This window comes from Conger conger, chromosome 3 (assembly GCF_963514075.1).
Source record: "Conger conger chromosome 3, fConCon1.1, whole genome shotgun sequence".
Lineage (NCBI taxonomy): Eukaryota > Metazoa > Chordata > Actinopteri > Anguilliformes > Congridae > Conger > Conger conger.
Genome location: NC_083762.1, coordinates 78078306 through 78104048, shown reverse-complemented (window position 1 = coordinate 78104048; position 25743 = coordinate 78078306). Strand labels below are relative to the sequence as shown.

The following is a 25743-nucleotide window of genomic DNA, read 5'->3' as shown; positions in this document are numbered from 1 at the left end:
GGGCCTGGTTCGGGGCCGTCCCACTGGGGGTCAGGGGCTCCACCAACTGAGGGCCAATCAGCAACGAACATTCAGCTGATCACCAATCAGAGATGACCATTCAACCCTCGCTCAGTTACTGACCAATCAGCGATGACCAGTCATCCCTTACTCAGCTACTGACCATTCAAACCCCACTTCCCGGTACTCTTGGTTGGCTCAATTGCACCAGACAAGATCAATCGAACACAACAAAAAGTATTTGATTCCAAAACAAATACGTCTTATATTTCACCCAGGTAAGCAACCATATCACACTTAGAATAGGATTTCCAGGCACAAAGCTACCCTAGCAAATAATTACAGAAAAACTCTAGTGTATAACCAGAGTTATTACCAGGGTATATACTATTCAGTTAAAGGAGAGAAGGAGAGACAAGAAAAAACTAAATATACAGGCAAGGAAGGAAGAGCTGGAGAGAGAGAGAGGATGTGTGTGTGTGTGTATGAGAGTGAGAGATAGAGAGAGTGAAAGAGAGAGAAAGAGAGCGAGACAGAAAGAGAGAAAGGGGGAAGAGAGAGAGAGGATGAGTGTGTGTGTGAGAGAGAGAGAGAGAAAGAGAGACAGAGGAAGGGGGGGAGAGAGAATGAAATGAGGTGCAGGAGGAGAGAAAGAGAGAAAGAAGAGCGGTGGAAGGACAGAGCTCTCAGCTCCTCTCCAGCTGCATTATGGGCCGACACGGGCGGTGGATTAAAACAACGCACAAGCGCTCCTTCATTTAAATGGAATTCTAAATCAGTCCGTCCGGGAGGGGACAGAGAGAGGGGGGTGGTGGAAAGAGAGTGACAGAGAGACAGGGGAGAGAAAGAGAGAGAGAGAGGGGGGATGAGTGTGTGAGAAAGACAGAAAGAGAGAGGGGGGAGAGAGGGGGATGAGAGGGGGATGAGTGTGAGAGAGAGAGGGAGGGGGGATGAGAGAGTGGGGAGGAGGGGTAGAAATAGAGTGAGAGAGAGAGGGGGAGAGAGAGGGGGATGAGTGTGTGTGAGAGAGAGAGAGAGAGAGAGAGAGGAGATGAGTACGTGTGTGTGACAGAGAGAGAGAGAGAGAGAGATAGAGAGAGAGAGAGAGAGAGAGGAGATGAGTATGTGTGTGAGAGAGAGAGGAGATGAGTACGTGTGTGTGACAGAGAGAGAGAGAGAGAGAGAGATAGAGAGAGAGAGAGAGAGAGAGGAGATGAGTATGTGTGTGAGAGAGAGAGGAGATGAGTACGTGTGTGTGACAGAGAGAGAGAGAGAGAGAGGAGATGAGTATGTGTGTGAGAGAGAGAGAGAGAGAGAGGAGATGAGTATGTGTGAGAGAGAGAGAGAGAGAGAGAGAGAGAGAGAGAGAGAGAAAGGGAGAGAGTGAGAGTGAGAGAGAGAGAGAGAGAGAGAGAGAGAGAGAGAGAGAGAGAGGGGGAGAGAGAGAGGTGTCAGGCCCTTGCAGGCGTCCATGTTGAGTCAGGAGAGAGGCAGGCTCTGTGAAGGCGCCCTGCTGACCAGGGGAGCTGTCCACACAGGCTGGTGCTGAAGACTGGGAGCTGACCGCTGCCTCACTCTAACCTGTGGTGCTGAAACGCTGAAACAACTCAGCCTCCGCTACCACACTCCCAGTGCCGTGGAAAATAAGTTCCCCCGCAGAAATAAATCCCCCCCCCCCGACCAATGCCATTGTAGCTTTCTGTGCGTTACGTCACAATCTGTTGTGCACTCAAGGACCGTATTCTATCAGCAGATGTGCTTATTCTGCCTGCCAGCATGCATTTTAAACGCATGTTTCGTGCTGTTAAACTGCTAAGCACATTGTCAGTTTGGTAGGCGGATGAGTAGCCGCTATAATCACTGTTTTCCGTTAATTAAATACGGACAGTTATAAATCAGAGGCTGTGAATCAGTACCCTCGGTTCATACCTGAACGTGTGACGCTGTGACGTCATTATGACAGGGGGAACCCTGGTGCACTGTACACTCTGCGGTCTGCTGTGTAAAAAAAACGTCTTAGCCACAGGCACAGACTGGAGAGATGAGCCGACTCATATCGACTGCCTATCCCATCGTTCTGGACTTTTAAAAGATCGGGTAAGCGATGCAATATGCTGATGTCATTAAAGCAGCGGAGATGCATGTACTCAAATGGCCGCTGAGTTTTAAAACGAGGGAATACGCAGCAGCCAGTGAAACGACTTCATGACGCATGTCTTTAATCTGGTGGAAGTGTAAGTCTGAAGGCTGATAATGCAGCAGAATAAATAAATAAGTACATAAGTAAATAGTGGAAAAGAAATAAAGCGATGCTTTGTGCTTGGGCACAGCAGTGTGAAGGCTGTATATCAGTGGGGCACAGCCCAGAGAGGACGGTTATGGCAGAGAGTCACGCCTCTCTCTGACTACAGCTCTGAGCCTGAGTTGTGTGCATGCGAGCATGTGCAGGTGTGTGCTTGCCTGTGCTGCATGTAAACGGTAAATGGTAAAAGGTTGGCATTTATATAGCGCCTTTATCCAAAGCGCTGTACAATTGATGCTTCTCATTCACCCATTCATACACACACTCGATCACCGACGGCGATTGGCTGCCATGCAAGGCACCGACCAGCTCGTCAGGAGCATTTCGGGGTTAGGTGTCTTGCTATATGCAAGTGTGTGTGAGCGAGTGTGTGTTTGTGTTTGTGTATATGCATGCATGTGTGTTTGTGTGTGTATGCATGTGTGTGTGCGAGCGTTTATGTGTGTGAGTATGTGTTTGTGTGTATGCATGTGTGTGTGCAAGCGTGCATGTGTGTGTGAGTGTATGAGTGTGTGTGTATGCATGTGTGTGTGCAAGCATGCATGTGTGTGAGTGTACGTCTGTGTGTATGCATGTGTGTGCAAGTGTGCATGTGTGTGTCAGTGTGTGTATGCGTGTGTGTGAGTGTGTGTGTATGCATGCGTTTGTGCCTTTGTGTGTGGGTTTCACAGGGAGTCCGTCCCTACGTGTGACAGCCTATGTTATTGGCCTATGTAGTGCCTCTCTCTCCACAGACTCTTATCTGATTGGAGCACAGGAAGGTCACAGGTCACATCCACACAGCAGTTTCACACGCATTAGCACACTTTGGCATGAGAACCGGGGCCAGGGATATATTGAGGGAGGGAGAGAGAGAGAGAGAGAGAGCGAGAGCGAGAGAGAGAGAGAGAGAGAGAGAGAGAGAGAGAGCACTTTGATCACTCTCTCTCTCTGTGGGGGTTGTTTGGGTTTGTTGTTTGTTTTTTCTAGTTCTATAATTTCTGTTTCTGGAAAATGTCCCAATAAAGGTGTTTTTCAAACTCTCTCCACCTCTCTTCATCACTGTCTCCCCCTCTCTATCTACACCCCTCCCTCTCTCTCTCTCTCTCCCCCCTCTTTCTCCCTCTGTTAAAAATTGTGCTTCCCACACCTTTCTGGTCCTCATTCAGATGGTGTGATGTACTATTCCTGCTCTTTTTCCCAGCCAATCACCAAAAGCTAATGACATCATCGTCCAGCCCTGCCAATTTCACTAAAACACTCTTCAACTCACAAAATATTTCTCATTATTCTTTTTGGGTAAAAAAAAAAAAAAACTGCTTGCATTCAGCTGAAAGCTAAGCGACAGTAATTGGTCTGGATGTTTGAACTTAGAAAAGCTGAAGGTTTTCAGTCCGTCGTTTTGAGGACGTTAAAAACGTCTCTACCGTGGAGACGGGCAGGCTTGACTGACAGCTGCCAATAGCGCTGGACACGGGGCGAGCGGATTATCCAAACGCACAGCGACAGGCAGCGTTTCTCATTCAGGAGCGCGGAGAGACAGGATGACAAACACCGCCTCTCTCCAGCGATGAGTGGCTGCTCGCTCCGCTGAATACTAAACACACTCTGCAGGTTAGCATCGCTGCTAGCTACAGCACCACCGATGCACAGAGCGCTTCAATAATGCTACACCGTTAGCATTCTTACTTAGTCATATATCAATATACTGCAGCAACATACTGCACTGAGCAGGGCCTTTTAGGCATCTAGAACTGTGTAGTGTAGTACAGTAGAGTGTCACCTAGGACTGTGTAGTGTAGTACAGTAGAGTCTCATCTAGGACTGTGTAGTGTAGTACAGTAGAGTCTCATCTAGGACTGTGTAGTGTAGTACAGTGGAGTCTCATCTAGGACTGTGTAGTGTAGTACAGTGGAGTCTCATCTAGGACTGTGTAGTGTAGTACAGTAGAGTGTCATCTAGGACTGTGTAATGTAGTACAGTGGAGTGTCATCTAGGACTATGTAGTGTAGTACAGTGGAGTCTCATCTAGGACTATGTAGTGTAGTACAGTAAAGTCTCATCTAGAACTGTGTAGTGTAGTACAGTAGAGTGTCATCTAGGACTGCCCCACCCCAGCCCTAGAAAGCTACAGTATCTGCTTGGCTTTTTGTTTTTAATACAACAAACAGTGCAAACCACAGAAACCAGCTGAGGTAAAAATCAATCAATCAATCAATCAATCAATCATCCTTGAATTATTAACTAGCACCATTCATACAGCTCAGGGCAACACAAAGCTGCTTCCCAATAATTTAAAATCAAATACCCACTGTAGCTATCAGCAGGGTTACAGAGCTCTGGTATACTGTATCACAGTACGGCATATGCCATAGTGAAGTGACATATGGTATAGCATAGCATTGCATTGCAGATCTGGGTCAAATACGCAATTGATTCAGATACTTTTCTACGATCTACTGAGCTTGTCTGGTGCATCTGGGCCTCTCGGTCGGCTCACCAGGCAAGACCCATCGAGCACAGAAAAGTATTTCAGTCAAAAACAATTACGTATTTGAACCAGGTCTTCATATTGTACAGAATACTGTCGTATAGCCATCCTTGTACTGGATTTATATTTGTAAAATACAGCATATACAACATACTGAAAACAGCGACAATGCGAATCCATACTTCGCTAGCACGGTGCAACAGAAACCGATATAATTGCCACTGAGTAACACAGCTTGTTCATAAGTCCTCCGTTTTAACGGCACTCCTCCTCCACACCGCCACGCAAAGTTTAGCCGGAGGACTCATCCAACAGAGGCTCTGAACACATTGCCGCTAGAAACAGCCACACAAAGGCTGCTTTATGAAAGCTCCTAATTCGCTCGCTATTGAAGTCCTTGCTGTTTTATGATCTCATTAGGTCTTGTTTTAATTAATCCCTCAGTCTGTTCGGGTGGCTAATGAACTCTGAGCATTGTAGTAAACTTGTCTTCTTTCATGTCTATCAGTAGGAGGAAGTGGGCGGAGCTCTGGCAGAGTATGAAAGAGCCAATAGAGTTGCTTGAATGAACTAGTTGACAGCATTCAATTTACCGCTTACAGTGTAATTGTTTGGAAGCCACTTTTAGAGTGACTAACCAAACTGCATTACATCAGAAAGACTGAGCTGGCTATTGTTGCAATCAAATGATCATATATAGATTGTACACGGATGACTAACAACCTCAATGTCGAAGAATATGACATTTTGAGGCCAGCTTGGTATGTTGCCAAAAAAATTTTTAAATACATAAATAAGCTAATAAAAACTCATATAGACTGTAAATCAGCACAGAAACAAACATATCATCATACCCACATCACAGTAGCACTACATTACATTATTGGCATTTGGCAGATGCTCTTATCCAGAGCGACATACAGTTGATTAGACTAAGCAGGAGACAATCCTCCGTTGGAGCAATGCAGGGTTAAGGGCCTTGCTCAATGGCCCAACGGCTGTGTGGATCTTATTGTGGCTACCCTGGGATTAGAACCACCGACCATGCGTGTCCCAGTCATTTACCTTAACCACTACACTACAGGACGCTAGCACTATCCACATTACAGAACCCACAACATTTCCTGTAAAAATTAGTAAAAGCATTATTATTCAAAAGCAAGCCACATGAGAAACAATATAGCACATATGGTTTTTTATTAGTTTATAAAACATGGTTGCAAAAATCCTGCAACCCAGACGTGGGACCACCTCTAATAACTTTGTGCTTACTAAGCTCTCCCTGCCTACATTTCCCAGAGTTCAGCTCGATCACCCTTAAAGGGCCGGGGAGTAGTTCCCCCCCATAATTGGCCGAGTTTATCAGACAGGAAAGTGCTGCAATGGGACATGTGTTCAGACACCACCCCCTCTCTCCCGGATGGTGTGGGAGACTCCTGGAGCCTCACACCCTGTTGTCCGAGAGTGGGCCGAAGTGGGATGTCTGCACTCTCAAATGAAGTTGTGCAAAGGTATGTAAATGTCATTTTAATGCCGGTATAATGCCGAGACTTAAGGACAGCACTCCTCTATGAAAAATGTATTCTGTCAACGGCAAATAGACAGACCTTCTTGACAATGTTATTTGCCCCGGGATTTGTGTTTTTGAAAAATAGATGGATTAATTGATGTTTTTGGTTAGGCTTGAGTATGGTAAGTGATTGTCACTGGCGGGAATGGATTGGAGTGATGACACTTCTCATTTCTCTCTGGTTGATACAGTCTTAATTCACCCCGATGAAGGAGCTTCACTCCAAGACCTGTCCCTTTTTTCTCCCTTGATTTTGTTTTCTTCTTCAGCCGAATAGTAATGATTGATTATTTAGCAGTTGATTAAACTAAGCAGGAGCCAATCCCCCTGGAGCAATGCAGGGCCTTTCTCAAGACCCCAACAGATGTGCAGATCTTATTGTGGCTACACTGGAACCATCAACCCTCCTGGCCCCAGTCAAGCACCATAGCCACTGGGCTACAGGCTGCCCCGACAACATTCATTCCATGGACTAGGCACCTTCTCTGCATAAACAGGACACTTTTGTCTTGCTGACACGGCTTCATTTTTAGCGCTGTAATGGCCGACGCGTTCCGGGTCACGTGACTCACCTCGGTCTCCAGGAAGCGGCGCAGAGCTCTCTTCTTCTTGATGCTCTTGCGGCGGAGGTAGACGGACACGCTCAGCGCTATGATGACCACCACAAACAACCCACCAATCACGCCTGCCGCTATGAGGGGCGTCCTGCACAGAGAGAGACAGGGAGAGAGAGAGAGAGAGAGAGAGGGAGGGAGGGAGAGAGAGGGGGGAGGGAGTGAGTGAGAGAGAGGGAGAGAGAGGGGGGAGGGAGAGAGAAAGAGGGGGGAGGGAGAGAGAGGGGGGAAGGGAGTGAGTGAGAGAGAGGGAGGGAGGGAGAGGGGGAAGGGAGTGAGAGAGAGAGGGAGGGAGAGAGAAAGAGGAGGGGAGGGAGAGATAGAGGGGGGAGGGAGAGAGAGAGGGAGAGAGAGAGTGAGGGGGAGGGAGAGAGGGAATAGAGACAGACAGAAAGAGATAGAGGGAGGGGGGAGAGAGAGTTTTGAACAAGCAGTATTGTTTTACTCATTGGAAATTGTATTGGTTTCTACTGCACTATGCTGCCAAATTGTGGATTCATATTGTTGTTTTTTGTATGTTGTACATATTTTACAAACATGAATGCAGTACAAGGACGGCTATGAGACAGTATTGTGCACTATCCAATCCAGACAGACCTGGGGCCAATACGTAATTGTTTTGGATTCAAATACTTTTCTTTTTTATAACACTTCAACAAAACAGTACAAGGCACATTAGAGAACAAGAGAGGGAGGGAGACGGAGAGAGCAAAATACGATAGAAACGGAGAGAAAGAGATTTTCACAGCTAATATACCGAGTGAGGATAAAAATACCAATTCCAAATTCTTTTGGCAATACTGTGCGCTAAAATACACCCATGCATATGAGACAGAGACACAGACAGTGGGAGTGCTAGACTGGCTAAGAGACATAAAAACAGTAAGAGACAGAAAGCGAATGAGGAAGAAAGGAAGAAAGGAAAGGAGGACAGAATGCGGGTTCAGGAAAAGACATCAAATATAATACTTCCAGGTACTGTTACTGAACTTTGCCTCAAATATACTTCAGCCAAGGATTGGACAAACTGATGATTGTCTTGACGCGTGACAGTTTCTTCATGAACAAATAAATAAATAAATGAAAAAACACAACTTGTACATTCGCACTTGTTGACTCCTTTGGAAATCTGAGGATTTCAGAGCCTGTGTTTTTGTTTGCCTTCCATTGGCCACATGAGCTTTATGAAAACACTTTTGAGTGAGAAAGTCGTGTGGAGTGTCCCTGGTCTGCTCATCAAGCACACAGGCACGTCCTGTTGTAGTCTGGTCATCACGCACACAGACGTGCCCTGTTGTGGCCTGGTCTTCGAGCGCACAGACACGCAGACGTGCTCTGTAGAGGTCTGGTCTGGTCGTAGCGCACGCAGACACGCTCTGTAGCGGTCTGGTCGTAGCACACACAGACACGCTCTGTAGCGGTCTGGTCGTAGCGCACGCAGACACGCTCTGTAGCGGTCTGGTCGTAGCGCACACAGACACGCTCTGTAGCGGTCTGGTCTGGTCATAGCGCACACAGACACGCTCTGTAGAGGTCTGGTCGTAGCGCATGCAGACACGCTCTGTAGCGGTCTGTTCTGGTCGTAGCGCACACAGACACGCTCTGTAGCGGTCTGGTCTAGTCGTAGCGCACACAGACACGCTCTGTAGCGGTCTGGTCGTAGCGCACACAGACACGCTCTGTAGCGGTCTGGTCTGGTCGTAGCGCACACAGACACGCTCTGTAGCGGTCTGGTCTGGTCGTAGCGCACACAGACACGCTCTGTAGCGGTCTGGTCTAGTCGTAGCGCACACAGACACGCTCTGTAGCGGTCTGGTCGTAGCGCACACAGACACGCTCTGTAGCGGTCTGGTCTGGTCGTAGCGCACACAGACACGCTCTGTAGCGGTCTGGTCTGGTCATAGCGCACACAGACACGCTCTGTAGAGGTCTAGTCGTAGCGCACACAGACACGCTCTGTAGCGGTCTGGTCGTAGCGCACACAGACACGCTCTGTAGCGGTCTGGTCTGGTCGTAGCGCACACAGACACGCTCTGTAGCGGTCTGGTCGTAGCGCACACAGACACGCTCTGTAGCGGTCTGGTCGTAGCGCACACAGACACGCTCTGTAGCGGTCTGGTCGTAGCGCACACAGACACACTCTGTAGCGGTCTGGTCGTAGCGCACACAGACACGCTCTGTAGCGGTCTGGTCTGGTCGTAGCGCACACAGACACGCTCTGTAGCGGTCTGGTCGTAGCGCACACAGACACGCTCTGTAGCGGTCTGGTCGTAGTGCACACAGACACGCTCTGTAGCGGTCTGGTCTGGTCGTAGCGCACGCAGACACGCTCTGTAGCGGTCTGGTCATAGTGCACACAGACACGCTCTGTAGCGGTCTGGTCATAATGCACACAGACACGCTCTGTAGCGGTCTGTTCTGGTCGTAGCGCACGCAGACACACTCTGTAGCGGTCTGGTCGTAGCGCACACAGACACACTCTGTAGCGGTCTGGTCATAGTGCACACAGACACGCTCTGTAGCGGTCTGGTTGTAGCGCACGCAGACACACTCTGTAGCGGTCTGGTCATAGTGCACACAGACACACTCTGTAGCGGTCTGGTTGTAGCGCACGCAGACACGCTCTGTAGCGGTCTGGTTGTAGCGCACGCAGACACGCTCTGTAGCGGTCTGGTCTGGTCGTAGCGCACTCAGACACGCTCTGTAGAGGTCTGGTCGTAGCGCACACAGACACGCTCTGTAGCGGTCTGGTCATAGCGCACACAGACACGCTCTGTAGCGGTCTGGTCTGGTCGTAGCGCACGCAGACACACTCTGTAGCGGTCTGTTCTGGTCGTAGCGCACACAGACACGCTCTGTAGCGGTCTGGTCGTAGCGCACACAGACACGCTCTGTAGCGGTCTGGTCATAATGCACACAGACACGCTCTGTAGCGGTCTGTTCTGGTCGTAGCGCACGCAGACACGCTCTGTAGCGGTCTGGTCGTAGCGCACACAGACACGCTCTGTAGAGGTCTGGTCGTAGCGCACTCAGACACGCTCTGTAGCGGTCTGGTCTGGTCGTAGCCCACACAGACACGCTCTGTAGCGGTCTGTTCTGGTCGTAGCGCACACAGACACGCTCTGTAGAGGTCTGGTCGTAGCGCACTCAGACACGCTCTGTAGCGGTCTGGTCGTAGCACACACAGACACGCTCTGTAGCTGTCTGGTCGTAGCGCACTCAGACACGCTCTGTAGCGGTCTGGTCGTAGCACACACAGACACGCTCTGTAGCGGTCTGGTCGTAGCGCACTCAGACACGCTCTGTAGCGGTCTGGTCGTAGCGCACGCAGACACGCTCTGTAGCGGTCTGGTCTGGTCGTAGCGCACACAGACACGCTCTGTAGAGGTCTGGTCTGGTCGTAGCGCACGCAGACACGCTCTGTAGCGGTCTGGTCTGGTCGTAGTGCACAAAGACACGCTCTGTAGAGGTCTGGTCTGGTCGTAGCACACGCAGACACGCTCTGTAGCGGTCTGGTCTGGTCGTAGCGCACACAGACACGCTCTGTAGCGGTCTGGTCTGGTCGTAGCGCACGCAGACACGCTCTGTAGCGGTCTGGTCGTAGCACATTCAGACGGACGCCGCGCGGAGCCTCTCGTGCCAGGCCTGCTCTCCAGCGCTCTTCCTGCCGTTAAGAGGCAGACGGATTTGGCCGGCGCGGAGCTTCAGCACTCGAGTGGCGCACTTTAAATCAGGGAAATGGAATCAGCCAAATGACTATATCACATCCGCGCGCGGCGACTCCATTAACTGTGATAATGCTCAGCTCATTTCAGCGGGGAGAGGCACAAAATGGAGCCCCTGCCAGCTCCCCCGCGCCTCTCTCTTCCACAGCACGACACTATTTTAGGCATGAAGGGGGTCAGTGTTAGGGAGGGTTGAGGATCTTCTAAATATTGTTGTTAATGATGCCGCTCCTTTCCCAGGAATAGAGCGAAGGTACTGACCTGACACTCAGGCATACACACACACACACTCACACACACAAACACACGAACCCAGACACACACACACACACACAGTGCAAACGTCACTGCGCTGATTCTCCGCTCACTGTCCTGCTCCCTGGCCTCTCTCTCAGAGAGATGGGGATTTATGAAGGGAAACTTTGCCTTCAGAAAGGACTCAGGGACATGATGAAGGGCTTGTCCCTCTGAACGACAGAGAGCGGAGTTATTCATCATTCTGAGACGGAGGCAGGGCCTTACAGCTTGCAGCGTGCCAGATTACACTACAGCAGAGAGAGGCGGAGGAGAGGAGGAGAGGAGGAGCAGGGGAGGAGGAGGAGAGGATGGGTGAAGAGAGATGAGGAGGAGGAGAGGATGATAGGAGGAGGAGAGGATAATAGGAGAAGAGGAGGAGATGATGGGTAAGGAGAGAGGAGAGGAGGAAGAGGAGAGGATAATAGGATGAGAGGATGGGAGGAGGAGAGGATAGGAGGAGGAGAGGATAATAGGAGAAGAGGAGGAGAGGATGGGTAAGGAGAGAGGAGAGGAGGAAGAGGAGAGGATAATAGGAGGAGAGGATAGGAGGAGGAGAGGATGATAGCAGGAGAGGAGAAGGGGGTGGGTAAGGAGAGTGGAGAGGAGGAGAGGATGATAGCAGGCGAGGAGGAGGGGATGGGTAAGGTTAGATTAGCTGGCTCGCAGTGGAGAGTCTTTCAGTGTAATAACGTATCGATCTGCAGGCCTGAGACACACAGACCCCGGCCCACAGACCAGGCCAGCCGCGGACTCTCTCACTGTATCATCCAGCAATATCTCTCGCCCCGCGACGCCTTCATTCACTTACAATGAAGAGGGTGATAACCCCCCTGCACTCTCTCACTGTATTGTCTGCCAATCTCTCTCTCTCTCTCTCTCTCTCTCTCTCTCTCTCTTTTATCTGCCCATCTCTCTCGCCCTGAGTCAATACTCTTGCCAGACTACAGTATTGACACCGATACTGTAGTCTGCCCCCTGCCAGGGACAGGGGGGTTGGGGGATCAGTTACAGAACCGTGTGCGACTTTACTTTACAAGCTTCTTTCAGGGAGAGTACAACTCTGTGTGCGCACTGCCCTACATTATGCGCTAATTCCCTAATCACTCGTTTAAGCGGCAATGCTACCTGGGCAGGATTATTTAGTAAAACACAATTACAGCTCAGCAACAGCACTGGTGATAATCGCAGGTCTAAGGCACATTACTGTGGATCACTGAGTTCAACTCCGGTCAAGGTGCCACCACTTCTGGTGCCCTAAAATGGGGGACGCTAGGTGTGAAGGGCTTTTATCCCAACACGTTTCGCTCAACATGGACGTAAATACCTTCAAATTCAATCTGACAGTCTACACTCAAACCTCATATTCACGGTTTCATTTCTCATCCAATGTGCTGGAGTACAGAGCCAACACGACCAAAAAAATTCACTTATGGACTCCGCTATATATTAGTTGCTTTATGCATGTACATAAAATTAAAGAAATATATAACTGGTAAATATGAGTAGACAGGAGTCAATGAAAATCTAAACTTTAACCACTGTATCCCTATTGTTGCTAAGTAACTAGGTAACGTGTGGATTCCAAATTGCTACAACAAATGACCGATGCTAATCCTGTTTATATTATTTTTTCCGCACACATCGCTGGAAAATAACAGTGACTCGGCATCAACTCATTGTGTTTTGCTTTTTGAACACACAGAATGCACACAGAGAGAGCAGCAATAAGAATACATATCAGCAGCTAGAGAAACAGCTCGGGTGTGAGAGCTGAGTGAAACAGAAATGGAGTTAAGATAAATATTAATGTTATAAACAACAGTTGTATTCACAGTGCAATTCCTGAGGGTGAAGTTCGCATCTGGGTCAGTCGTGCTTAAATGTCCTACACGATTTGATGACATATTTCAGCTTTCAACTAGTGGCAAATACTGCTCAGTGTGAACTTTGTTCCACCATATGGTTGATAATGTAAAGTTGAAAGGCTTTTACACAAGCCCATTGGATGCCACCTCACTGTACTGATATTGGCAAACTACAGAAGCAAAACCATAGAATCTAACCTGCCCGGGGTAAAAGAGCCTTCCATAGAGACTACAAAAAACATGTAAAGGGAATTCAAAAGTTTAACTGCTGCATGCAAACTGATAAATATAAGCACTGATTTTACAGAAGTGGGTTCATAACTATGTGTTCTGATTCAAAAATCCTTCATTATCCGAGTGGCTATCCCAGCAAGCATTGTAGAAGCGCTCTCCTCCTAGCGCACTGACACTGCGGTGTTGCGATTTAGCACGTTAGCACGTGTCGAACGGGTTTCCCTGCCGAAATGCAGGCCGGCGCTACAAGGACCGCCTGAAACGCAGCTGGTCTCCGGGCATCAAATTCTATTCGCTCATCTGCTAACCACTTCAATTCCCGGTCCGTGGCTCTGATAGGCCTAATCAATTGAAAGCAAGGACCCCGGGGAGTGTTGTGCGTGGCAGTAAATCGCCAGCTGGTCCTCGCCATTGTGCTCCTGAGTGGCTCGGGCGGAGCCACTCCCGTACGTGCGTCTCTGCAGATTGGGCCGGTTGGCGCTAATGCAGCGATTTGGGCTCTCGCCTCATCCCGCCTGGGCCCCCCGTCCCCTCCCCGCCCCACTCCGCTTTTTTTTATCGCAAATTAATTCTGCGGCTCAGCGCCTCGCTCACGCGGCCGTTCCCTGCGAAAACAATGACTTAAAGAGCGTCCTGTGATAAGATTATTTCTTTCTTTTTGTTCTCAAGTAGAAAACATTAGGTTGTTTTATGTTATTGTTTGCTTGACAAGTGAAATGTTCTTATTCCATTGACACATTTTGAAAGGAGTCCATCGGCAATGTTTTTGTCGTCCTTAGAAACAAAGTTATAAAGATTGTAAGTCTCGAGCACTAAAACACGTGTTGAGATTGACTTATTTCTTTGGTTTTTGCAGTGTTGTGCTTGACCCCCTGCTGCAATGTCTCCCGTAGGTTCACAAGCCTTTATTCGTAAGACCTTTACACACTCTAAAACTATCTGTACAAATCTTCTCTCCCTGGGAGAACCAGGCGAACCCTCCCGGCTTACTGAGCCAGAGATGAAGTACAGATAGACTTCTGACCTCCTTACTCTGGCCTGTTATTAATCATCTGCCTGTAGTCGCCGTTTTTTATAATCGGCCTTTCGTGGATTGTCCCGTTCTGACATCACTAGCGTCATCTTTAGTTGTAGAAGTGTTACAGCACACAGACTGTGTTATTGGGTTGCGTAACACACCCCTGCCGTGCACATTACAAAATGGGCCAATTCATCCATCCATCCATCCATTATCTGAACCCGCTTTCCTGAACAGGGTCGCAGGGGGGCTGGAGCCTATCCCAGCATACATTGGGTGAAAGGCAGGAATACACCCTGGACAGGTCGCCAGTCCATCGCAGGGCCGGCCAATTCATCTCATCCAATAATATATCATGATGATGAGGAAAAATAAATAATTTTGTACATTCTAGATTTAATTTGTACGCATAAAGCTTCCTCTCACAGACAGTTACCAACCCTAAAACCTGAAAGACAGTGAATGCTGTAAATGTTCAGGGTTATGGCAACTTTTACACAGCGCACATGGTCCCTGTTGGGCTCCAGTGCTCCCCGCTAACGGAGCTGAATCAGCTGCATATTTTACAGCCAATGCAGCATTTTCTGCTGCGAAAGAAAGCTTTTAGCATGCAACCACAAACATGTTTTGATGATGTGCGTGAGATTTACACAGAGATTGTAAATGTATGTTTTATGAGAGGAATTAAACAGAGAGGACTGGGGAAAACCTGAGCATAAATAAAAAATGGACAAAGGGAGAGAAATCCAGAGAAACAGAGAGGAAGAGGAGGATATAAATAACTCTCCTCATCATCGCCCTGGAGATCTGCTTGAACCCCTGCAACACTGGCACTAACACACAAACACCCACACACACCCACACACACACACACACACACAAACACACACCCACACAAACACACACCCACACACACATACACACACAAACACACACACACACACACACCCACACCCACACACACACACCCACACACACCCACACACACACATACACACACAAACACATACACACACACACACACACACACACAAACACACAAACACACACACACACACACACACACACAAACACATACACACAGACACACACACACACACACACACACATACACACACACACACACACACATACACACACACACACACAGACTCTCTCTCACTCTTTCTGCTTGGAGAGATCCAGGGTCAGGGGTGGCCTGTGTGGCTGACAGACCTGTGGTCTCCCTGGGGCCCAGCGGGACCCTGACAGGCAGTGACAAGAACTTCCTGTAAGTGAGGCCCCTCAGGGGCCCCTGACACTTCCACAGCCTGAGAGGTCACCCAGGGGTCACCCAGGGGTCACCCAGGGGTCACACAGGGGTCACACAGACCAACGGGACGGACACTTACCCGCCAGCTCGTCCTGTTAGGAAGCCTGTTTTTTTTTCTCTGACTCACGCCAATCACAACAAACAGAGGGACCCAACGTTCGCTTTAAGAAACTATCTTCTTTGTCTCCAGAAATGAATTGGATTCATTAATTTGTAGCCTATTTGTTTTATGTTGTTTCGGTTCTGCGACGAATTGCCAGTTCTTCAGGTGGACGAGGTACTCTCCCGATAGCAGCGTCTAAATACACATCTAAACCCCGCATTCGGCCCTCTCCCGGCTGCAGCGGGGAAGACGATATTGCCTCCGCAGTAGCACCTGTGTACGGGTGAGCAGGTGCCTGGTGTTATCAGTAACTGAACGCAGAGCGTGCCGTCTGCCAGCGGACGTGTTACAGCTGGCAGGGACAGTCACAGCCACATATGGCCGCCTCCCTCTCCAAACTCGCACCAATCAGGCCAGGGCTATCGTACCTGGCACCAAGCAGAGGTGTTACCTGGACGACAGCCCTCCGTGTGTGCGTGCCCAGGGGTGGCAGCAGGTGTGTGTGTGTGTGTGTGTGTGTGTGTGTTTGTTTGCACTTCTCTACCTATCTAACAGGTTTGCGTTTACTTTCACCACGTGGCTCTACAAATAAGATGCATTGCACCGTGCACATTCGCAAGCACAATACGCAAGAACGTTGTAGACGTTCAATATTGAATAGCTGGACTGACATGGCTGCCAATTATAACCAGTGTGTGTGTGTGTGTGTGTGTGTGTGTGTGTGTGTCTCTGTGTGTGCGTGCGTGCATGTGTATTCATTTTGGACATAGTTCTGTAATATATACAGTACTATATACCGTACTGTTCCCCCATGAAAGCCAAAACTATATATATAGATATATATATGTGTTCAGATACGATGTACGTACTGTCTATAAAGTAGATAAACAGCCTCGTATCACAAGTGACTTGATTAAGAGGGGGGACTGGGGGTAGTCACATTAGTGCTGTCGTATGCAAATCAGAGCGGGAAAAAAATGTGTGTCTGTTTGAATAGACATGGACCCACAGAAATCCACAGCCAATTTACTGCCCACCCGCAGGAGAAGCAGAGAGAGATTATGATTGGTGGAATGTACCTGTCCATCATCCCCACGCAGTCTTGAATCCGAGGTCCAATGCACCTGGGAAGGAGAGAGGAGAGTTCATTAAATCCTGACTCGGAGACGGACCAAACCTCTTTCCCCTGTTCAGTCTCACGCCGTGTCAATTCCAGCAGCCAAAAAAAAAAAAAAAAAAAAAAAAACCTGAAGCGAAACTGGGAAGAGGTTCAAACAATCAACAGAGAGACTGTTACAGACAGCGCTGAAATACAACCTGCTGGGTCAAGAGCCAGTTTCAGAAACACTCCTGAGAAGTGGAGAGGGTTTAGTAAATCCAGCCTGGAGCACTTCCCTCAGTGCGAGGGCCCCATCCCCTGGAGAGCGCAGTGGAGGCAGACGGCCACTAGGGGGCAGACCGCGTTACGTAGACGAGGACTGCGATTGCTCTCAGCTTGGCTTGGCTTGCTTGTCTCGCCATGTCGGCTCTGACCTCTAATGCGGGTTCCACTAAGCAGGTCAGCAGAACCACTGTCAGGCCTTTCACACCAGCGAGGGTCCGTTGGTTCCGGTTCCCGAGCCTGACTTTGAACCGGCCGGCATGTTCAACCCAAACCTGGTTTTTCCTTGCGAACCGTGACGTCATCAGTGGTCGTGTCATACTCCCCCTGCTTTCTGCATTGAGCCACGCCCTCCGTTCGTGATGGAGGACAGGAGGGCGGTGGGACTTTGGTTCTGCTTAAACTAGTATGGACATGGGCTGGTTCGCCAGAAGGTGCCATGGTTCAGAGACTCCAGAACAGAACCAGAGCCAGAACCAGAACCGCGTCTGTCTGGAAGCAGTACGGGACCACTGGGCTCTCTGTAAGTGCTTATTTTTACCTCCTTGCTTCATTTTCTCACATCCTCTCACATGCGCTTGTGTTTCTGTGCTCAAGTCATCATTGGAGAGCCTCCTAGCTCCAGGTGCTTCCAATGAACATTTAATGGGTCGGAACGTCCTTAAAGTTGACATACCTCGAACAATTTGTGGGTCAGGCGAGAAACAAGGGGACAAGGAAGGATAAAATAAGGAGATGGTTGGTTTGAGATGATATGCTAAATGCTATGCTATATATTATGCTAGATGCTATGCTATAGGCTATGCTAGATGCTATGATACATTGTGCTAAATGCTATGCTATAGGCTACACTAGATGCCATGCTATAAATTGTGCTAGATACTATGCTATAGGCAATGCTAGATGCTATGCTATAGGCTATGATAAATGCTATGCTATAGATTGTGCTAGATGCTATGCTATAGGCTACACTAGATGCTATAGATTGTGCTAGATACTATGCTATAGGCTATACCAGATGCTATGCTATAGGCTATGCTAAATGCTATGCTATAGATTGTGCTAGATGCTATGCTACAGGCTACACTAGATGCTATGCTATAGATTGTTCTAGATACTATGCTATAGGCTATGCTAGATGCTATGCTATAGGCTATGCTAAATGCTATGCTATAGATTGTGCTAGATGCTATGCTACAGGCTACACTAGATGCTATGCTATAGATTGTTCTAGATACTATGCTATAGGCTATGCTAGATGCTATGCTATAGGCTATGCTAAATGCTATGCTATAGATTGTGCTCGATGCTATGCTATAGGCTATGCTAGATGTACATTAGACTGTGTTTTCATCCAGCAGTGCAGGCACAGCAGCGTCTCGGCAGGAGAAAGGTTGCTGGAGACGAGAGAGGATGTTTAACAGACACCGGTCTTCCATTCCTCCTACTGGAGATTAACTCCACACCGCCTCTCCCTCCAAATTTCCTGGGGGACCGGCGCTCCAGGGCTGGGGCCCCATCCCCTTCCCCCCCCGTCCTACTTAAAGACACAATTTAGGGCTGCCTTTCAGGGCCTGTCAGCCCTGTTACCTCCGACCACGAGAGAGGGGAATCAATCACCCCCCCCCCCCCCCCCCCCCCACCCTTCCGGCTTTCAATCCCGAACCCACCCCTCCACCCCCCACTCTCCCGCCCCGCACGAATCATCAAACCGCAGATCCACCTGGAGGCGTTTGCGCTGAATTATCCCGCTGATGTAAGGAGTGACCCAGCGGAGCAGACAGACCCAGGGGCTGTGCAGGTAGAGGAGGGTGTTAAAGAGACAGTGGGCTCTATCCCATCACTTATTCTTCACCTCCTTATTCTATCCCATCACTTATTCTTCACCTCCTTATTCTATCCCATCACTTATTCTTCACCTCCTTATTCTATCCCATCACTTATTCTTCACCTCCTTATTCTATCCCATCACTTATTCTTCACCTCCTTATTCTATCCCATCACTTATTCTTCACCTCCTTATTCTATCCCATCACTTATTCTTCACCTCCTTATTCTATCCCATCACTTATTCTTCACCTCCTTATACTATCCCATCACTTATTCTTCACCTCCTTATTCTATCCCATCACTTATTCTTCACCTCCTTATTCTATCCCATCACTTATTCTTCACCTCCTTATTCTATCCCATCACTTATTCTTCACCTCCTTATTCTATCCCATCACTTATTCTTCACCTCCTTATTCTATCCCATCACTTATTCTTCACCTCCTTATTCCGTTCCGCACACCTCCTCTTGCTCCGAGCTCCACCCATCGAGAGAGTCAGGAGAACAGGACATGAAGACGGGGAGTTCCTCGCTCCTTCAAGTGTCAGTTTGTAGAGGTAGACGTGTCATACGCACGGCAGATGGGGAGGGGACTCACAGGTCGATATAATACTTCTGTGAAGGACTCGCTCATGTTTTCTTGCTCAAGAAAAGTTCAGGAGCTTCCTGACCAGCTTCTAGTTCTGTGATGGAACTGGACTGTCATTACAAGCACAACTCATCATATTACCAAGGGAGGACAGATAATGACAGGAACAAATAATGCCACCGACACTTCACAATTCACACAATTGCCCACATCAAACCAAACCTTTTTAAGGAGAAATAAGCTATCCTAACCTTTACTTGCAAAATGATATATTTGAGGATCGATTCCTCTTCATCTATTTTGGAGGTATTGAGTTTTGAGATATTTTTTTTTCTCCCAAAATGCACGCACACAGACACACACACGCAAACACACACGTCCACACACACACTCACACAAGCCCACATGCACACACACACACACTCACACACACGCCCACACACACACACACACACGCTCACTCACTCTCACACACACACACACACACACACACACACAGCTTGCACTGTCAGCGGGAAGCGGGCGTAACCAGGGGCGATGACTGAAGCCTCACAGATGAAGGGACTCTAGCAGTGTGTCACAGAGTTGTGCACGGTAAGCTGTTTGATGCCAGAACAGGTGGGGGGAGGGGGAGATGGTATCAATGTGTTCCCCTTCTCATTCCCCAAATCCCAAGGGCTGACAACACTCACTCTCTCGCTAGCTCTCTCTCCGCCTCTCTCTCTCTGTCAGTTTCTCTGTTTCTCCTTTGTTGGTATATGTGGCAGTTCATGGGATTCTGTGCACTGTGCTATTTTGTTGTAGCGGCACAATAAAGGTGTGTTAAAACCTCTCTCCCACCCCCTCTATGCCTCCCTCTCTCTCTCTTCCCCTCCCTCTCCTTCTTTCTATGCCTCCCTCTATATCCCCCTCTATATCCCCCTCTCCTCCCTCTCTCTCTCCTGGTCTCCCACTGCTCTGTTGATAAGGCTCTTCACCGCAGGGAGGGGGGCTCTGTGCCGTAGGTGTATTAGTGGGAGGAGCTGCGAGGTTTAATCTGGCGCAGAGATAGGCACTCGCTCATTGATTGGTGCAGAGCGAGGGGGGAGGGGGGGTCTGGGCCGGGTCACTCAGGGGTAACTCATCGTGTGTTGTGTTGTTCGAGGACACGGCAGTAACGGAGCATCAAAGCGACGGCGTCTCGGCGCTCAGTCAGGCGGAATGAAACGATTCTCCCGCGACCCCGCCGTGACCTTCCCGCGGCTGACACGTCTCGCCTGCGGTAGGTAGCGCCGCCACACCGCGCGGTCCAGCGCTGGGCTGGAGAGCCTACACACGGTGTTACAGCATTCACCGTGTCTGTACGCCAGCACTATCCAGACCTCGCCAGACACACACACACACACACACTCACCCCTGTGTGCAGTTGGCGTGGCAGGGCAGACACACACGCGCACGCGCACGCGCACACGCACACGCACACGCACACGCACACACACACACACACGCACACACACACACACACACACACACACTCACCCCTGTGTGCAGTTGGCGTGGCAGGGCAGACACACACGCACACACGCACACACACACACACGCGCACACACACACACGCACGCGCACGCACGCACGCACGCACGCACGCACACGCACACACACACACACTCACCCCTGTGTGTAGTTGGCGTGGCAGGGCAGACACACACGCACACACACACACACACACACACACACTCACCCCTGTGTGCAGTTGGCGTGGCAGGGTTGGCACTCCTTGTTGGCCTCTGCGTATTTGAAGATGAAGCTGTTGGTCCCCTGCAGGCCGTCTGGACACTTCTCCACACAGTTGGGCCCGTCTTTGAAGTGTGAGCACTTAACGCAGTGATCGGGGCCCTGTCCCACGGCCGGGGGGGGGAGGGGGGAGAGAGAAACATATAAAAGAGTAAGCAACCCGTCGCAGGATCATAACCATCCCTCAAAGAGCACACAATAACCACGAGTGCCAGCACAGAGAGGATTTATGGCCACAATAATGGAGAGTTCCAGAGAGGAGGCAGAGAACGTGCAGTTAAAGAGGAGTATCTGAGCCCAACAGGCTCTAGAACAGGAGGAGGTGCAGTTAAAGAGGAGTATCTGAACCAGACAGGCTCTAGAACAGGAGGAGGTGCAGTTAAAGAGGAGTATCTGAACCATACAGGCTCTAGAACAGGAGGAGGTGCAGTTAAAGAGGAGTATCTGAACCATACAGGCTCTAGAACAGGAGGAGGTGCAGTTAAAGAGGAGTATCTGAACCATACAGGCTCTAGAACAGGAGGAGGTGCAGTTAAAGAGGAGTATCTAAACCATACAGGCTCTAGAACAGGAGGAGGTGCAGTTAAAGAGGAGTATCTGAGCCCAACAGGCTCTAGAACAGGAGGAGGTGCAGTTAAAGAGGAGTATCTGAACCATACAGGCTCTAGAACAGGAGGAGGTGCAGTTAAAGAGGAGTATCTGAACCATACAGGCTCTAGAACAGGAGGAGGTGCAGTTAAAGAGGAGTATCTGAACCATACAGGCTCTAGAACAGGAGGAGGTGCAGTTAAAGAGGGGTATCTGAACCATACAGGCTTTAGGACAGGAGGAGGTGCAGTTAAAGTAGTGTCTCCCAGCCATATGGCTCTAGAACAGGAGGAGGTGCAGTTAAAGTAGTGTCTCCCAGCCAAAAGGCTTTAGGACAGGAGGAGGTGCAGTTAAAGAAGTGTCTCCCAGCCATATGGCTCTAGAACAGGAGGAGGTGCAGTTAAAGTAGTGTCTCCCAGCCATAAGGCTTTAGGACAGGAGGAGGTGCAGTTAAAGTAGTGTCTCCCAGCCAAAAGGCTTTAGGACAGGAGGAGGCTCTATTTAAGTCAGTGTTCTAGAACTCCATTGCTTCCACTATTATACCAGGAGTGATTGTGACATCAGCATCAGAATGCTCAGTTTAGAACATCCTTAACCCCTTCAGGTGTGAGTCAGGTTACGAGGTTGAGCAGACGGGGGGGTGGGGGGATGGGGGGGCGGGGTGAGACAGGGTCTTACCGGGCCCTGACAGGTCAGCATGTCGTCTTCAGCCTTCTCACACTGTCCATCACATTCCAGGCACACGGAGCCATTCGCAAACTCACGCACATCCCTGAGAGAGAGAGAGAGAGAGAGAGAGAGAGGGGTGGGGGGAGAAAGGGGGAGGGAGGGGAGAGGGGGAGGGAGAGAGAGAAAAATATTCAAATAAATTCAAAAAAGAGATTCAAATTCCCTCACTGTGCTCTGGTGAATGTGGTTTGATGGGTGAGTGTGCGGGTGTGAATGAGACCATACTGCATTCAGCTCTGTGAAAGGGAATCAGGGCAGGAGTGTGCTGGGGTTATTATACAGAGATAAAAGGTCCTTTCACATCACACTGAGTCCGCCTCATAATCAATCTGCACAACCACATAGTAGCTTCAGGTATCATATTCTGTTGAATACCATGCCTGAATATGGTACTGCCATGAATTGAGCGTTATGGCAGTACAGAAGAAAAAGACAGATTCAATATTTTTAGGGTATTACCATAAGTCATTCAATCGTGTCTATTGGGCCACATCATGTTCTCTGATATCGGGCCAAACACAAATCACAACAGAACGGGCACGGTCACCGAAGCAAGCTGCCTTGTTAACGATGAACCAGGGTAAACAAGCTGGACACTTTTCCTGAAAGTGAGTTGCTCTGCCGGGCTCGGTCTCAGCCCGCGTCCAGCTCCGCGCGGGAGTGAGTGAGTTCTCCGGAGACGCGGATCCGCCCGGACCGCTGGTCCCGAGCCGTGGCCTGACACCAGGGAGCCCGCAGCCCCGCTCACACAATCAGCCAGCCTCCGGGCGCTTCTGATTAAAACAGGCCTCGAGCTGGATCAATATTCTAAATAAACGAACGAGGGGACCCATGAATAATTAACAGGGCCATAATTAATTTACCAACACCGCGCCTGCTCCCTCTTCTGAGAGGACCAGAGAAGCTCTTCTCTACTTTTTATTTTTATTTTTTTCCCAAAAGGGGCTAACTGGGGAGATTACTTTGGGCTGAGAAAACGAAGACGAAGACTAAGAATAAAATAAGAAGAAGAGGACGATGAAGATATCGACAGCTCTGTAATTATATTCTTATTAATATCTGGGCACTTTCAATCAACCCAGTCCAGGTGAAAGTCTGAGGGGGTTTTATTGATTTGGAAACAGAGAGTCAAAACACCACGGTATCTCCCGTACGGCTGAAAAAGTGGAAGCTAGCTCAGACTCATCACTCAGACATCTAACTGCTATTAATCACAAAAAACTATGCTTTAATTGAAATTCTATTAAAGAAAACATAATTTTAAGCCCAGCACAGACGACAGATTCATGACCCACTGAAGCCATTTCAGAGAGGAGCTGCAGAGAGTGAGAACTTCCTGTCTGAGAACGTGTGATGTGGATTCAACTTGTCCAATCACAGGTGGCAAACAGTCACTGGTTGCAGCTAGTCACTTTGATATGGGCGAGGATTTGAGCTTAAGGAATCTCACAGAGATACCTTGTTTGTGTGAAAATGTTTGTGTTCCACACACACACCAGACTCCACAGCCACGCCCGTGTGTACGACACACACACCAGACTCCACAGCCACGCCCCTGTGTGTCCGACACACACACCAGACTCCACAGCCACGCCCTCATGTCCGACACACACACCAGACTCCACAGCCACGCCCGTGTGTACGACACACACACACCAGACTCCACAGCCACGCCCGTGTGTACGACACACACACACCAGACTCCACAGCCACGCCCGTGTGTACGACACACACACACCAGACTCCACAGCCACGCCCGTGTGTACGACACACACACACCAGACTCCACAGCCACGCCCGTGTGTTCGACACACACACCAGACTCCACAGCCACGCCCGTGTGTACGACACACACACACCAGACTCCACAGCCACGCCCGTGTGTTCGACACACACACCAGACTCCACAGCCACGCCCGTGTGTACGACACACACACACCAGACTCCACAGCCACGCCCGTGTGTACGACACACACACACCAGACTCCACAGCCACGCCCGTGTGTACGACACACACACACCAGACTCCACAGCCACGCCCACGTGTCCGACACACACACCAGACTCCACGCCCTCGTGTCCGACACACACACCAGACTCCACGCCCTCGTGTCCGACACACACACCAGACTCCACGCCCTCGTGTCCGACACACACACCAGACTCCACAGCCACGCCCCTGTGTGTCCGACACACACACCAGACTCCACAGCCACGCCCTCATGTCCGACACACACACCAGACTCCACAGCCACGCCCGTGTGTACGACACACACACACCAGACTCCACAGCCACGCCCGTGTGTACGACACACACACACCAGACTCCACAGCCACGCCCGTTTGTACGACACACACACACCAGACTCCACAGCCACGCCCGTGTGTACGACACACACACACCAGACTCCACAGCCACGCCCGTGTGTTCGACACACACACCAGACTCCACAGCCACGCCCGTGTGTACGACACACACACCAGACTCCACAGCCACGCCCGTGTGTCCGACACACACACACCAGACTCCACGCCCTCGTGTCCGACACACACACCAGACTCCACGCCCTCGTGTCCGACACACACACCAGACTCCACGCCCTCGTGTCCGACACACACACCAGACTCCACGCCCTCGTGTCCGACACACACACCAGACTCCACGCCCTCGTGTCCGACACACACACCAGACTCCACGCCCTCGTGTCCGACACACACACCAGACTCCACGCCCTCGTGTCCGACACACACACCAGACTCCACGCCCTCGTGTCCGACACACACACCAGACTCCACGCCCTCGTGTCCGACACACACACCAGACTCCACGCCCTCGTGTCCGACACACACACCAGACTCCACGCCCTCGTGTCCGACACACACACCAGACTCCACAGCCAGGCCCCGTGCACGCGACGGCAAGGCCCAAATCCAGCTCAGCGAGGCAGGGGAACGTGCGCTCGTTCTGAGTTTTAATTAACGGGGCTTCTCTCTCTGGGAGGAGGAATTCAATTACAAGCGGATGCTGTTTGCCTGGGCGTGATAAAACACACCGGATTATGACACAGGCAAGGCTTTGTCCAGCCCTGCTCACTTCTCAAAACCGTTCATTTTATCTGCTGTCTTCTTCTTTCTCTTCTCCTTCTTAATTAAACAGAAATATAAAGCTTACAGAGAAGAAAAGAAAGAGCCTGGAAAGAAGTTCAGCATTATGCTTTACTGGAGAATTAGTGAGAGCTTTAGAGAAGTGTGGGTAAACGTGAACATGGAGGAACTAAGGGAGCCGGGTCTCACACTAATTCGTCGACAGGTGACCGAATGTTCGGACCATTGAAATCGGCT

The 25743-nt window shown here is 49.8% G+C and overlaps 1 protein-coding gene across 1 annotated transcript in view; it reads right to left on the bottom strand.

Moving 5' to 3' along the window:
• LOC133123135 (receptor tyrosine-protein kinase erbB-4-like) overlaps positions 1–25743 on the bottom strand; it is a 403692-nt gene that overhangs the window by 61607 nt on the left and 316342 nt on the right. Inside the window, exons 14-18 of the mRNA XM_061233434.1 lie at positions 22351–22444; positions 21032–21186; positions 16590–16634; positions 6915–7047; positions 1–46 (exon numbers count right to left, since the gene is read on the bottom strand). The exon at positions 1–46 is cut by the window's left edge and continues 77 nt beyond it. Coding sequence (XP_061089418.1) covers positions 1–46; positions 6915–7047; positions 16590–16634; positions 21032–21186; positions 22351–22444 — 473 coding nt within the window. The remainder of the gene's footprint in view (positions 47–6914; positions 7048–16589; positions 16635–21031; positions 21187–22350; positions 22445–25743) is intronic.